Source organism: Fundulus heteroclitus, chromosome 4 (genome assembly GCF_011125445.2).
Source record: "Fundulus heteroclitus isolate FHET01 chromosome 4, MU-UCD_Fhet_4.1, whole genome shotgun sequence".
NCBI lineage: Eukaryota > Metazoa > Chordata > Actinopteri > Cyprinodontiformes > Fundulidae > Fundulus > Fundulus heteroclitus.
In genome coordinates this window covers 4,680,760-4,697,136 of record NC_046364.1, presented here as the reverse complement: position 1 = coordinate 4,697,136, position 16,377 = coordinate 4,680,760, and the positions used below count along the sequence as shown (strand labels likewise).

The 16,377-nt window shown below is 38.7% G+C and overlaps 1 protein-coding gene across 1 annotated transcript; it reads right to left on the bottom strand.

Annotated features, from left to right (window-relative positions):
* Positions 1-6,223: 6,223 nt before the first annotated feature.
* On the bottom strand, positions 6,224-15,314 carry LOC105922819 (secretory phospholipase A2 receptor-like). Its single transcript, XM_021314327.2, has 4 exons — positions 15,240-15,314; positions 10,733-10,953; positions 8,698-9,020; positions 6,224-6,477 (listed from the first exon to the last, which is right to left on the bottom strand). Exons 1-4 carry the CDS (start codon positions 15,287-15,289, stop codon positions 6,283-6,285), a joined length of 789 nt encoding a protein of 262 aa, XP_021170002.2. The 5' UTR covers positions 15,290-15,314; the 3' UTR covers positions 6,224-6,282.
* Positions 15,315-16,377: the final 1,063 nt, after the last annotated feature.

Genomic DNA, 16,377 nt, shown 5'->3' with positions numbered 1-16,377 from the left:
ACGTGACCGTCACCTGATGCGTCACCTGCCTGTGTGTAATTTGGAGTAAGGAGGTAGCAGTGCAGACGATCACTCAAAAATCCATCTAATATGCTCACATATTAATTTTATTTTTTGTAAAACAAATAAAAATAAAATAAAGACTGATTTAAAACTGAAGATTCAAGATGATCTTACTCAACACGAGAACGCAGAAGTAAAACAAATATAGGCAAAAGTCACAATGGCCAGTAGGTGGGAGTGATGTTCTCAGTGCTGGTGGTCATCATTTCGTGTCTTTTCCAATTGCTGTTCGCCAATGATGGCCAAATGAACAATGATCACTTGAGGTTTAGTTCATTTGACCAAATGACCATCAGTCAACACTTTTTTTGGTAATTTGCTAAAATAAAGAGGAAGCTGCGAAAACTCTTTGAGTGTACACTTTTTATCAATTGGATTTTTAACACTTATTCTTAATATGTAATATGTTATTGTAACATTATGGTTTGTAAATATTTACAGCTTGTCATGCTGTCTGGTCACAAAGAAAGGCTGTTATGCTCTGGCTTCAGCTCTGACCTGCAGCCGTTCCTATCTGAGCTTTTTCCATCCAGGAGAATCGGGGCTAAAAGCTTTTTCTGCTGACCTGCAAGACCCAAGCTGGAAACTATGAACTCTATAGTAAAATGAATTACCTTAATGTGGAAAAATCTTTTTGGCTGAGATGAATTACTGTACATACCTGTTCATACCCAGCACATCTACTTTATATCTTGATCATCTTTTTTCCTGACTTTTTAAACAGGACAGATCATAGTGGAAGGCTCCGCCTGAACCCATTACCCCAAAGGTGTAAGTTAAATATTTTTAGTGTTTAACCTTTCATAATATATTTGATTTCAATTCAGTTTACAGTTTTTATTTATTGCTTTGACCTGTTTGAAGAAACTGGCAACCTCTCAGTTTTCATCATCACCATCTCAGCAGAGCAAAACACACTTCTTGCAAATGATTGGTTTGACACATTTTCCTCACCCTTTTGCAAAACAGTTAGCGCAGATGTCATTCATGCAGTCCAAACTCCATTGCTTTAGCTGTGGTAGCAAAACAGAAACCATATGTTCCAAGCTCTTAGAAACTTCTTGATCAGAATCAAATCACCGAAGCACCTGATTGACGCCTCTTTACACAATTTTTCAATTTGCAATCAGTTTGCAGGCTTTACGTAAAAGGTGCCATGTTGTGTGTTGTTCTTAGCAAGCATGGATGGTCAACATAAGGCAGATGAGAGTCAGAGTAAGAGGTAGATGAGTCAGGGGAAGGAGATTATGAGGAAGAGGAGTCCGTGTACGAGGTGGAGGTGTAGCTGGAAGGGCTGAAGAGACAGATGAAATTCAGGCAACTATGATTGATCATGTGGTAAATCATGGCCTTTCACTTAGAGGTGCAGGACAAATAGTCCAAACTTTTCTCAATAGAAACAAGGTTGCATTCATTGTAAGAGTTTTTCGACGGGACAGCAGGTATTGCTGCTATACAGTATATACATATCTATCTATTCCTTTAGAGGAATTCTTCAGTGCATGGCGATGGAAAGTATATGATCACTGTCCCTATGAGCAGATGCCCTTGCTCAATGCAATGTCTGCTGCTTCCCATGATATAGATGCAGAAGCATGTCAAGGATGAATCAGGCATGCAAGAAGATTTTTCCCTAGTTGCATCGCAAGGGAAAATATTGAATGTGACGAAGATGAAGCAATGTGGCTTATTCAACTTAGGGTGAAAACATGAGGACCTTTGTAATTACCTGGGACAATGTGGCTTTCCATCATTCGCAAGCAATAACAACATGGTTTGAAGTTCACCCTAGACTGGTAAGTCTCTTCCTTCCACTCTATTCACATTTTCTCAACCCCATAGAGGAGTTCTTTTCAGCATGGAAGTGGAAGGCTTATAACCACCAGCCACATGACCAGATGTCCCTCCTTGAAGTCATGGATGCTGGCTGCAGGGACATCACAGTTCAAGATTGTCAAGGGTGGATCCGACATATCGAGCGGTTTTATCCCAGGTGCATCGCCTTGGATAACATCAGATGTCATATTGACGAAAACGTGTATTTTACACTCCCCAAAGTTACTATTTCAAATCACTGAATCATCTGTCACCCTACAGAACGTCATTATCGTCATCTTCGCTTTCTTTGTCACCGTCTTCCTCCATTTCACAAACAGCAGAGGGTGCAGATGCACCAGGCCTACTCTTTTCCCCCTGCTTTATCCTGCAATAAGCCATTTTAATTCACAAGTTTACTGCTTGATTTGAGCGAAAGGTCTCTGTGGTGAACGTGGACAGAAGGATGTGCATTAGAGATGAGAGGCAAGAGTCAGACAGGGAGGATCTCTACTTGTTTTATTTATGATATTCAAATGTGAGAATCCTCGTTCACATGCAGCACTGCTCAAGGGCCATGTAAGGGACCAGATAAGAACCTTCTGAATGTTGGAGTAACTGTCAGGATTACATGTCTGCACGGTATTCACCAGTTCATGCACAGAAGAGGCTGCCAAAGGTTTTCCAGCTTGCTTTAAACGCATCCACTCTCTTAAAGTGGAGTCTCTGTCAACAAACATGTTGGCCTCCTATTTCTCTAGGATGTTACTGAGGGTTGTGTTACCAAAACTGTTGAGATCTTTCATTTCAAGAATATATTTTGTGGGAGCAAAAATCAAAAACTGATCACATGATTGAAGGGATGCATATCTGCATTCAAACATCGGATTTGTCCTTGTCAGCATCAGCATGTGGCCCAATCGCTTTCCTGTACTTGCCTTCACACTCGATCAGTAAAATTAGCTGTCCAAGAGCAACCATGAGTTCATCTTTGCATTCACCAAAAGTTAGGTTATCTTGCTGAAACCTGAGGAAGGGGAGCTGTAAAGTGTTTCCAATATCAACAATGTTGGCTATAAAATAACAAAAACTCTGCTCTGTGCAGATATGTTTCAGGTTTGGGTCATCACTTGTTGCCACTTGAATCTGAATGGCTGATAACATTCTCCATATTTTTAATAGAGTCTCCTGTCTGCATGCTGACCATCTGATATTGTGAAACTTTCCTAATTTGACAAAGGCTGTACCATTGCTGAGGATGTTTTATGAGTCTGTTGTTGCCAGCACGCTCTTCTTTGCTGTCACATGCTGGGGCAGCGGGCTGTGGGCTGCCAACAGCAGCCCACAACAACAACAGACTGAACAAACTGATCAGGAGGACCGGTGATGTTGTGGGGGATGAGCTGGACACTCTGACGACCGTGGCAGAGAGGAGGACGCTGTCCAGACTACAGTCCATCTTAGACAATGTCTCACACCCTCTCCATGACACACTGACCCAGCAGATGAGCTACTTCAGCAGAAGACTCCTCTTATCCAGAAGCACCACAGAGCGCCACAGGAAATCATTCCTACCTGTGGTCATATATCAAAAGTAATTTCCCTCTGGGATTAAAATATGTCTGATTCTGATTTCTCAGATCTTTAGAGTAATATGTTTCTTTTAAGTAAAATCGTAGCAAGCTGATAGTGGATTGATTGAAAGACTCACGGTATGGGCCTGTGCTATCAGCTGATTAGCCACAGTTCTCCAGGATGTGGGAATCTTTGATGTCCACCATCTGACGTAATCTGGAAACAACCCTGTTGTGCGTTCCAATGTTAACAGCATCTCCGTCTGTGCATATAGAGACCAACTTTGTCTTCCACTCCATGAAACAGCAAGCATGGAAGAGTTGCACAAGTCCATCCACTAAATCCTGTGCTGTTCGATTGGCCCTCAGAATATTTAATCCGAGAAAAACGGAGCTCAAATGTTCGTTGTTGGACACAGAAACTATGAAGACAACTTCCTTTTACAACTTTGTTATATCTTCGGATCCATTAAAGAGCAGTTCAATTTTACTTTCAAATCTGAAGTTATTGTCTGTGTGATGCACTGGGTAATACAGCTCTTCTTCGTATGAACACAGAGGACATTCATGTATTGCTTTGTAACTCTTTAACACATAGACTTGTTAGTTGGTTGCACTTTAAGTTCAACAAGGATTGACGTCCAAGTCAACAAGCTTTTCTCTTGAAGAATAATATTCGGATTAATAAAAACAATTACATTTCTTGTTATAAATAGTCCTGGTTTCCAAACATCTTAATCTACAGGGCAGTTTTGTTGCTTGTGGTTAATGCAGAGAACAGTTCAAATTAAATCGTAATGATGGTTGAAATATATCGCAATTTAAATTTTTGGCAAACTCATACAGCACTAGACATAACACCCAGGTGGGCTACATCATGTACGTGACTTTGTTTACATTAAACCTCAACCAGCGCAGAGCGTAAAGAGACTGTTTACTGCCAGCGGAAGTCAAGAAGGAATGAAACATAGCCTCAGTAAATAACAAGCAGTTTTCAAATGATTTTGTTTATTAAAGAGAAAAAACATAACATTTCTGGCACATTAATCATCAGTGATAACTGGTGATCAGTCTTCTACATCAAAAAAGAGGAATCTCTTGGTCCACTCTTCTCTGCAAAGAACCACAATGGAGGGTTTTCAGACCGGAAAGTCATGTATAAGGTCATGTAATGGAATCTCAATCAGGTTTAAGACCAGGGAATGACTCGGCCAATTTATAGATTTAGTTTCTCTGGAGAGGTTGGGAAATGCTGTTGTGCTTCAGGTCATCATTTTACTGCATAACCAAAGCGTTTCTGAGCTTAAGGTCATTAGCTGATGGCTGGACTTCTCCTCATTCTGCTAGAGACTAGAATTCATCATTTTCATCAATGACAACCAATTAAAGTCCTGAAACAATAAACCAGACCTAGAAAAATCACCTTACCACTAAGGTTCTTTGTGCACGTTTTGGTAGTTGTAGATGTGCAACTTCTTTTTTGCTGTTGAAATATGGACCCTGACCTTAACTTAGGCCAATGAGGTCTGCAGAGGTTTATGTTATTTCGGATTATTTGGTGAACTATAAGAGGACTCGATAAATTCTTGGAGTAATTTGGTAAACAGACCACTCGTAGGAAAGTCATACTCTGTTCCATGTTTTCTCTATTTGCAAACTATGGTTCTCACTGTGGTTCTCTGACCCAAAGCCTTCAAAATGACTTTACCCCTTTACAGACTAATAGATGTCATTAGCTATGTTTACATGGACAAAAGTGATCAGAATAGACGGCAGATCGTAATAAAAAAAGTGTCATGTAAACAACCCATTCGTAATATGATGATCTGAATAAGCTCAATCGGAATGAAATTGTGATCCGAATGAGAGGGGTGGTTTACGCTGATTGATAATCCGATCAGCGTGCATATAAACGCTTGTCAGGCTCAAATTATTTTGAAAGTAGCAAACTGACCTGAGTGCGCCCAATGTGAACGGGACATATTTCCACGTTGTTGAGTGGTGGAAATATGTCGGGAAGCAAAACTGTCAAGGCTCCCAATACAACTTTTCTGTTTGAAAAAATAAAAGTTGGTTACTCAGTAACATTTCAAACGTTAGAACCTGGTGCAAGTCCAGTCTGCACGCTCAAAAGACAAATTAACTCGTAGAAAACTGCTTTGTTTACTAATTTGTTGTTTAGCAAAGACGGAAGTTCTTCTGTGTTTCTCAGGGGAATTTGATAACTGTGCAAGTATATTCTTAATAAAGCTAGGTGCATATATACGCACATTATGATCAGATTAAGGGATTGTGTCCATATAAATGGTACAATCTGATTTTTTAATCCGAATACTTCTTAATCCAGTCATGAAATTTTGTGTATGTAAACATAGCTAATGAATAATTTTTATCTGTTCCTGAATTGCTTTAGATCAGTGGCATGCCAAGTTACTCTTTGGGATCTTATGGCCTACTTCATGTTGTCGGACAGGTTGTATTTGAATAATTCCTGTGTGTTATCAGCCCTGGGTTTGGCTTTTGAAATGAAACCAAAGAAGGTGAATTCTAGTTACTGTCCGATACAACAAGCCATTTTACAAACAGAAAAAAAAGCAAAAAACTAATATTTGGATAAAGATGAATAAAACAGTTAAATTAAAATGGTGCAGTTTTGTAAGTGGTAAATAATAGTGTTTACACCTATAAAGTAAACTAAATATAACACAGATTACATATTTCTATTAGAGAAAGCATATTTCAAATATTCTAAAGATCTTTGTTTGGGTAAATGTTAACATTTCAAACATGATAATTTCTGTCTGTAATATCGGATTTTGGGATACTTTATTTAGGGTGTGTAGCTGTAACAGATGAAGTTTTTTCTCTCTGAACAGTCTCTAGCCTCCATGCCACCAGCGCTGTTCTTGGATAAGATCCCACAATGTTGATGTGGGGCGGGGCAGAGAGGCAGGTCGGTGTGCAGCATATCTGCTCCGTTCACCCACAGCCACTCACCGGCCAGGAAACGCAGGCCGGTCCACACCTACAGGAACAACCAACCAATCAGACTCAGAAATGTGTAAAGTTGTTTTAAGATTGGTTAATATGCAGAGCCAGCAGGCCCATTAGGCAATACAGGAAAATGCTAAGAGGGCCATGTCCAATTTGATGTTGACTGATTGTTGAATGTATAGCTATTATCATCACTGTTCAATGATTTACAGGAATTTTATTTTCTGGCAACAGTATATTTCACAGATTTTTAAGACTTATTTGTAATTTGTTACTCATGTAAATTGATTAACATGTTATTTTTTTAATTCCTTGAGACCAAAGTGGAACTGGAGTCAAATTCCTTGTTGTACTGATCAGCTTGAAGCTGCTTCTGGTTCTGCAATTAAAGTATGTGTTAAAAACAACACCATCTGATTTCTTGTGTGCAATTAAATCCCTGACTGAGGTGGCGCCATATAAAATCTCATCTAGGGTCCCGGATTTAGAAGAGCCTTAAGAACTGAATATTTAAAAAAGCAAATCTGTGAATTTATGAGGGAATATCATTGTCTATATTTGTCATTGCAACATATATTTGAATAAAACTTATCCTCTGCATTTTACCTGTGCCTTAGGGAGCAGTGGGCTGCCATTGGGTGGCACCCAGGGAGCATTACTGTTCTTGCTAACGGACCCAGAGTGGCAGACTGTAAACCCAGAACCTCCAGAAAAAAAGCACAATGCTCTAACCACTACAATACCACTGTGTATAGATATTCCCTTCGGGCTGCCCTTCTCAAAAACCCACCTATGTAACTTGAGAGTAGGGCTGAGCAATATATTGAGATATTTTAAAAAAAAAGCGATATTTGAGACGAAATTGATTATATTGAGATGGTCTATGTTGAATTATAATTATACATTTCTGTATTCAGCAGGTTATTTTTCAGACATTTCTCATTTGTCTATAGCTATTTGTTAAAAATGTGCCTGTGAGAAATTTGGGATAAAGCTTTTATCTAGAAAGGCCTTTTTATAATTACTTTATGAGAAGAAAAACATATCAAGATATATGTCGAATATCGGCATTCAGCCTAAAAATATTGAGATATTCATTTTTGTCCATATCGCCCAGCCCTACTTGAGAGGGTCAGAAAGGTTACGGCAGTCTGACTGACAACCTGATGAGACATCATTTTGGTTCTCTAATGTAGGTTTTTAATCTAGAGGGGTGAAAGCGGCCTTGTCTTTACAAGTAACTCAATGACCTCTCTGATGATCCAAAGTGGTCTGCTATCAGATTCCAAAACATGGAGACTGTTTAAAGGAGCAATAAGTAATAGTGACAGTGTTTCAAATATGAACATAACACACAACAGCTTGCCCTGGGCAACAGCCTATTGTTTCCAGAAACAGGTTGCTGATGTGAAACCCTAATGAATTTTTACGTCCACAGGACAGATGTATGATGTTGTATCCTATTCTATTTCTGGTCCGCTTCTCTTACTGGCTTCCATGTTTGCAGGCTGCATCTCTTTTGCCGAGATATTATACCAAATGCTGTGCTCCGTTTTAGGAACCGTGGGAACTTTCATATGATTGGCTCAGGAACCAGGAAGTAAACATGGGCTACACACTGCACCTAACTAGTTCCGCAATGTACCTCTAATTGTGAAAGGAGAAATACTTGACAAAGATATTGTTCACGGAGAGGACCAATTGTTCATAGGGAATGTTATTTCCATCCCGGGTGACAAATGACAATAATTTTGGTTAATTTTGCCATAAATTTCTTGCTTATTGCTCCTTTAATTTTGCACCAGTGTAGTGTTCCTAGTGGCTGGTGGTCAGGTGCACTAAATCAGGAAGGTAGCGGGCTTGCGCCCTCTAGTGGCTAAAAGTTACACAGCACTGCTTTATGAAATCAAGGCTTGAGCTTGAATTTCGAACACTACAACTTTTATTAGAATAATTGAGCTAATTTTTTCAACCAAAATATTCTCTCATACTAAATTTGCTGTTCAATTGGTGTCAGTTTCAGCTCCCTTTTAACCCCTTAATTATTAGAATGTTGCTGTAAAATTATCATATATAAACAAACCTTTTCATACATTAAGGAACACTGGAAAGAAACCTTTTATGTGGCTGAAACAACAACTCTTGTATTTTGTCAGCTTCTTAAATGAAAATTAAATAATACTTAGAAGTCATAAAAACACAAACAAATTTAAAACAGAAAAAACTTGCTCTCTAAGAGCAGCCAACCCACCTCCTTAGTGTCAGCCTGCATGACCTTGGTCATAATAAGGTCCTGTTGGTCTTCAGGCTGCAGGCTGAGGAGATCGTAGCGGACGTTGTTTGTGGATGAACGTAGGCCTCTGCAGTGTTCCAGCGCCTCCTCCCAGTTCTTGTTCTCCTTTACCAGGACCATATTGTCTGAGATGCAGAGGAACGGTAGACGAGTATCGCAGTTTTGAGAAGCCATCTTCTTCGATATTGAGTAGATAGACCCACAGTCGCCGCTGTTACTCGGCTCTCCTGTGAACCAGTTTCTATATTTGGAGTCCCCCAAGCTCCAGCTCCATGCTGCTCCTACGAGACAGATGTGAAAAATGTATTTGCATAGTTGAGTTTAACGATCTTAAAAAACAAACTTTTCATCTCTCAAGTCTTTACAGAACCGTCTGAAAAAAACTGGAGCTGAATATCTGAACCGCACGACGTTAGGAAAGAAATCTGAAATCTGATTTCTGGTACAATATTGAGTTACATGTGAAGACTACAGTGTCTCTGTTAAGTATTCAAACCCCTAGATCTTCCCATTATATCATGTTGTAACCACAATGTTCAAGGCATTTATTGGGATTTTATGTGAGAGATTAACACAAAGCAGTGCATACTGATAAGGCGTATGCACTGATTTTTGCATACTAATGTTGTAGCGGATATGTAAAAAAAGGCACTCTGCTCAGATTTTGGTAACGTGTGTGGTGAAAAACTCAACATGGCTGTCTACATTGAACATGCATCCTCATAGTGAAATAATAGTAGCATAATGCTGGGAGGATGCTTTTCTTCAGTTGGGACAAGGACACTGATTTAAGTTGATTGGTTAGATCTGCCAAGAGTTAAATTGACTGTCATATCTGTGTAGCTTTCTTGCAAAATAGCATGAGCTCAGAGCTGCAGCTCTAATTCCTGTGAACTTCTGGACTAAAGGGGTTAAATATAAACGCATGCCAAACTTCTCAGATTTTTATTTGGAAATCCATCCATCCATCCATTTTCCAAACCGCTTAATCCCTCATGGGGTCGCGGGGGGTGCTCCAACGTTCACTGGGCGAGAGGCGGGGTAGACCCTGGACAGGTCGCCAGTCTGTCGCAGGGCTTATTTGGAAATGTATTATTATTTCACTTTATTTAAAAAAAACTGAATTGAAATGCAGCATTATAATGTAAAGATACATTTACAGGATTAACACAGAGCTTTTAGCATCTATGTCCGAGGTGCAAATTAATAATAATAATAATAAAATAATCAAACTTTATTGATCTCACAATAGAGAAGTTCACTTCTGCATTTTAACCCATCCCCTTGGGTCCAGTGGGCTGCCACTGTGCGGCGCCTGGGGAGCAATCGGGGATTAAGGGTCTTGCTCAGGGACCCAGAGTGCAGGCTGTGGGGATCAAACCAGGTACTTGCAACCTTCTCAGAGCTCTAACCACTAGGCCAACACCTCCCCAACACCACAGATGAGGCTATGCTCTGGCAAAACTGAGTCAAATGATAACATTACCTCCTCATCATGTCATTCAGGGCAACAGAACCCTGTTCACCCACCCATTTATTCAAGTCAGTGTGGCAGGAATAAAGTACCGTCCAAACAGGACTAATTTTAAAGAACAGTTAAAGTAAATCTTATTCTTACCAAAACAAAAATGGAAAAGGAGCTTTGGGGTAAACATGAAACGCAAATTGTCCCTTGTTTGAACCAGAACACGGGACAATGTGAAACTTACTATAAAGGCTGATTCATTGGAGTTAAGGGGTTGGGGTTGTAAATGAGCTTGCTATGTTATTACTGTTACAAAATATTATTTTGACACTTTTTTTACAATAGTTCATCATAAAATCACAATTAAATATGTAGAAGTTTGATGTTGTAATGTGACAGCATGAGGAAGAAAAATCTAAGAGATGGTAATACCAAAGGGAAGGCAGGGTACATATTTTAAAAGTGCACCAGTTCTACATCATAAATTATATTTAAAGTGGCAGTTTGATTTTAACCATAAGGCTTTACCATCTCTGTGCAGTCCAATCCAGATAGGAAATTCCATCTCTCTGACGACGTTTTTGAGGTAGGAGCTTGAAAAACTGGCCAGATCAGCGTAGTTAGTCCTGCAGTATTCCTGGGCTTCTGACCATGTCTTTGCCTCTGGTATGAACGGGTAATCGTAGTAGTAGGTAGGGTACTTCCGACAAATGAAGAACAGATGACTTCCACAATTGTTGATATAGATCCTTTAAAGGGAATAATTATTGACAGAAGATTCTGATTCATCTTATGAAATGTTCTACATTTTTGAAAACAGAATTGAACAGATTATTGAGGTGGTCACAGTATAGAAAAACCTAAATGTTCAATTTCCTGTTAATAAAATATTTCAATATTTCAGTTTTAAAACAAATCAGTTATTCATAAAAAATATTTCTGAACTCAGTTTTTAAAGCAGGCGTTCAGAAAGATGAGCTAGATAGTCTCTTATCTACTTTATCAATAGCAACTTAAATGTCGGAATTAAAATAGTTGGTTTACTTGAACATATCAAAGTTAGGCTCCCACATAAGTCACAAAGATGATGTGGTTTGTTAACATTTCCTTGCTTGAGAAATGTACATGATTTTTCCGACCCTCTAAATAAGATTATAAAGGATATTGAGAGCTCACATGTTCATATATTGTATTCTTGGTATGCAATTAGCACTTAAACACAATGAACAATCACTATCAGTGAAAACAGATCATGTCTACAGCACTTTCCATGCTTACTGGATGTGTAAAGAGTTTTAAACTGCTGTAGCATTGCTCTCTGACAAAAGACAGAAAATTAATCTTCAACATAAGCAAGACAAGGGAACATGCCCTTTAAATGTGGCAGCTGACATTGACTAGATATCGACAAATTTGAAGAGCTATTTTCTTGATGCCATTTTCAGTCAGAGCAAAAAATTAAAGTGCTTCATATTAAAAACAAACTTAAAAGATGAAAAGATTTTTTTTTTTTTTTCAAAAAACTGCATAAATGCCACATAATAGCATAAAAATAGTTAAAAGCCAATCGGAACAAATGGGTCTTCAACTGCTTCCTAAAGGAGAAGTCTGGTCAACAAGGAAACATCAGTGGATCATTAGCTATACCTAAAACTAATACGTCCGTGGTGATTTAATGAATTTAGCATTAATCAATAAGAAAATAAAAGCATAAATTAACGTCTCGATCACTGTGTATAGGGGCAGCCATTATTGGCCAAATATGGGAAATAATTGCCACCTGACATCACATCCTGTGATGATATGTTGTGGTAAGGCACTGCACTCTACATCTAATTTAATAGGAACTGTTGTACACAGCTGCGATCAACAACAATTATTTCGGATTTCCAGAGGACTTCACTATTGAAATTCGCGAGAGCTATTGTTGAAGTGACAATGCCCACGTGCATGGCAGTTGGATGTAACAATACATTGGGTCAAAGTGAATAAAACATTCGTTTTTCACCTTTTCGATTCATGATCCACCACGGGTTCGTCTTTGGATTACCAACTTGAAGAGGGAGGATTTGCCATCGAACTTTTGGCCAGAGAGAAAACACGTCGTCTGTAGCCAACATTTCGAAGAAGAATGTCTTCAAGATGACATGAGAGGGAGACTTTTCGGTGTTTTTTTTTTAATAATGTAGATTTTGCGGGAACATTTAGTTATCCGACCAGAAGGGCGGAGTGATACGACACACTTGGAAAGAATGCTCACTGTTGCGAAGCCCACTTATTTTATGCGACTTTGGTCTTATTTATTCCAAAGTCGCTTGTAAATTTCATGAGTTGCGGGTTGCAGTTTATTGGGCTTGTTTCTGAAAGTGAAGTTGATTGTTTGGGCTCTAAACTAAGTGACGCTGAAATATCCCTCCGCCTCATAATGCACTGGAGTTCATCCCTACAGGAGCAGAGTAACTCAGAAGGAGCCGCTCTGCCCGTATTTTCTGCAGTTTACGGCTGCAATAACTGATGATAACTGCTGAAAGTAGATTAGGCGGTGCAGAGATTGGTTCTAAAGATGAGTTTTTACTCCCTGATAACATTGCAGAACCCAACCTATAAACTGTACTTTAATGCTTATTTGTTGTCTTTTTATGCCTCTAAAATGTAAAATTAGTGTTACTTTAAATTGAAATGCTTAATACCATGTCTATCTTCGTTTAAGAGGTAAAAAAAATATTTTGGCATGCAAACGGGCATTTATTTACAAAGGGACAGATAGGGCATTGGGACTTGCTCTACAGCCGATCCTGCAACCTGACGTCACAAACTGGGAGGTGGCAGTACTGTTCTTCTCCAAGATGGATGCCTCCATGAAAGCACATTCAAATGAAAATTACTCTTAATTAAAAACAAACTTATTTATTGAACTGTATGTAATAATTTTATATTTAAAGTACTCTCAGCAGTTTGAATTCTGATTTTGACCGGACTTCTCCTTTAAAAGAGTAAAAACACTGCAAAGATGGAGGGAACACATTCTAAAGTCTGGGGGCCACAACTTCAAAGAACCGATCCCCTCTGGTCCTGAAATTAGTTCCTGGAACCATTACCAGCCTTTGGCTGGATGATCTCAAATTTACGAGAAGGGGAATACAGTTGTAAAAGGTTGGTAATATAAGCTGGATCTTGGTCGCTCAGAGCAAAAAAAGCAAAGACTAAAATTTTAAAATGAAATCTAAAATGTACTGATAGCCAACGTAAAGACAATACGACTGGGATAATGTGCTGTCTCTTGTGTTGGTTGAATGTATTGCAGCAACATTCTACACTAAATGTAAATGGCCAAGATCTTTATTCTTCAAACACCAACAGCTGTTACAGTAGTAGTAGTTTGATTAAATAAAAGCATGAGAAATAATCTACAATTCAGCTTTTTACACCAAAGTGGGCGCCTTAGCAATATTTCTTAGCTGAAAGAAGCAGTTTTTAATTTAATCCAGGAGAATGACACTCTGGTAAAATGGCAGAATCAAAAATTATGCTAAGGTTTTCTTTAGGCTTGGTTTGACAGAGGAGGCCAATACACCCAGACATTGCTTAATTTCTGTTATTTGCTTCTTAGGGGTAATGATGAGTGTTTCTGTCATATCAGAGTTTACCTGCAAGTAGTTGTCACACAGCCACTGTTTAATATTAACACAGTTTTTTAAGCAGGACAACTTAAAATGTTCAGTAGGATTAAAAGAACAAAATGATACAACACAACAGGGAACTGTCTCATTGTCTGACCAAGGGGGAAATGTATAAAAGAAAACTAATTGGGTCCCAAGTCAGAGCCCTGAGGTACCCCTCATAGCAGGTACTTTGAGTCCGACAGGAGCTGGTTTCCAGAAACACTGAAAGATCTTCCAGAGAAGTAGGATTTAAACCACTCTGGAGCCTTGCCTGATAGATTGACTACATCGCAAAGCCCATTAATCAAAATAATGTGATTGACAGTATCAAAGGCAGATCTAGGAGAACTAACACTGTGGAAGCTCCAGAGACAGCAGATATAAAAAATTCTGTGAGATGGAGCTTACAAAATCCAGACTGAAAATTGTCAAAGAGCTTATCTTTTTCCATTAAATAACTTTGCCGTTATGCCACAACTTTCTCAAAAACTTGTTTGTTTTATCCACAAACAAATATTTGGAGTTTCCTAAATACTTAAGCACTCCCAGGTCAGTCAGGTCCAAAACAAAAAATGAAAAGGCACCTGATGCACACTGCGAATCAAAGTGTAGGGTCTGTGATGATGGGGGCTTGTTTCTCATACAAAGGCTTTGAGAACCTTGTTAAAGTACACGGCATAGTGAACCCGTTAGAATAACAGAACATTATGAATAAAAATCTCTAAGCTTCTGCTGGCAAGTTAAAAACTGGTGATCAATTGATCTTTCTAACCAAACAATGATTGAAAAAAATCAATATGGTACCAGACCTACAAATCAAACAGCTTCCATGGCCATCTCAGTCCCCAGACCTGAATCTTAACATTTGTGGGCTGTGCTGCAGAAAAGAGGGCATCGTAGAAGAAGCAGGACCCTGGACCATCTAGATCAGTGTTTCCAAACACTGCCCTACGTGTTTTAGATGTTTCAACACAGCTGATTTCCATTGATGGCCGATTAACAGGCTTTGGTCAAACTGAAATCCTCTGAAGCAAATAAATATCTAAAACGTGCTGGGCAGTATGCCTTGACAACCGCGGTTGGAAAAAACTCCAATATAGATTGTGCAAAGAGGACTAAAGGTCCCCCTTTCTCTATGCACCAACCTTGTGAACTGGTAAATGATTTAAATCTTTATCGGGTGTTCTATTAAGCGTGGGGGAGCTGTATTGTGAATCAGAATTTAAGGGGTGATAGATGGAGTTGGATCGCCTGGATTCAATCAGTTTACTTAAAAAACAGAATTTTAATAGTTGTAATTCATCAGTAGATGGCTTTGGTTTCATATCTCAGACATGTAAAAACAGAAATGTTAAGGAGTAGTGTCACATTACTTTTTGTCACTGTACTGGACCATAGCACAGTTTCCAGTGGCACTTGCCATGTTTTCTTGCCAATTATCAACGTTGTAGTCTTGACCATCAGACCAGACCCAACTCCCAAGAAGGCGTGTTCTGTACAGACCAATCCAGGCGTGATAATCATTGATGTTCAGACTGCTCATATCAGACCATGTATGAATAGTGGCCAAGTCAGCGAAGTTGCTGTAAGGAAAAAAATAATAAGTTAATCATAAATGTGAAGAGCAATGCCAGAATGCAATATGTGCATGCTGTTGCTTATAGGCAAATGTATGATCAAATGCATGCAGAAGTCAAATTATATGAGGCTGTTTGCTTTTTTACTAAGTTGAAGCAGATCAAAAATTTACATTGAATAAGAAGCTGTGATGTAAACGTAGATTATGCTAGTAATATTTTTCACTTGCAAAGCTGACGTCTTGGACGTGTCTGAGGTAGTTTGTCTCCTTGTTCTATTGGGGGTTTTAATGGCAAATGCTTTTTAAGTTGGGTTTGCGACAACTGTGGCTTTAAAAGCAACAACTGGGAGGATCAGCAGATATTTAATTAAATAATTTCTATGTTTTTATTTTTTTACCATTGTCATTTTATCTCTATAATTAGCGATGACAATGTGATTTTTTTTAAGATAAAAGGTAGACAAAGTTTCTGTAGCAAGGTATTGCCTTTTTCAAAACCACATTTCACATGTAATGTGAGATCTGGGTTATCAACTGAATTCCCATTTATGTAGCCCTTTTCAAACAACTGAACACCCGAGAGCACTTCCAAGACATAAATTGATAAATTGCAATATAGTTAAATAAAATAGAGCTACTTAGGATTCAGAATTGAATAAACCATAAAATTAAGGCGCAAAGAGAAGAAAGATCAAATTAGGAAAAGGCATAAAGCGGTTAAAGTAGAATTGTTATAAGTTAAAAGCTTGTAAAGAAATGTTCAACACAGGCAGTCCAATGAAAAAAAAAAGCTTCTATTAAGCTTCTATTAAGAACAGTTTTAGGTTTGTGTTGGAAGTTTGCACGGCTTCAGTGTTGGATACCAAAATGAAGGCGCTATTCCCAGTGATGCAGTGGGTAGTTCTGTTGCTTTGCAGCAAGAAGGTCCTAGG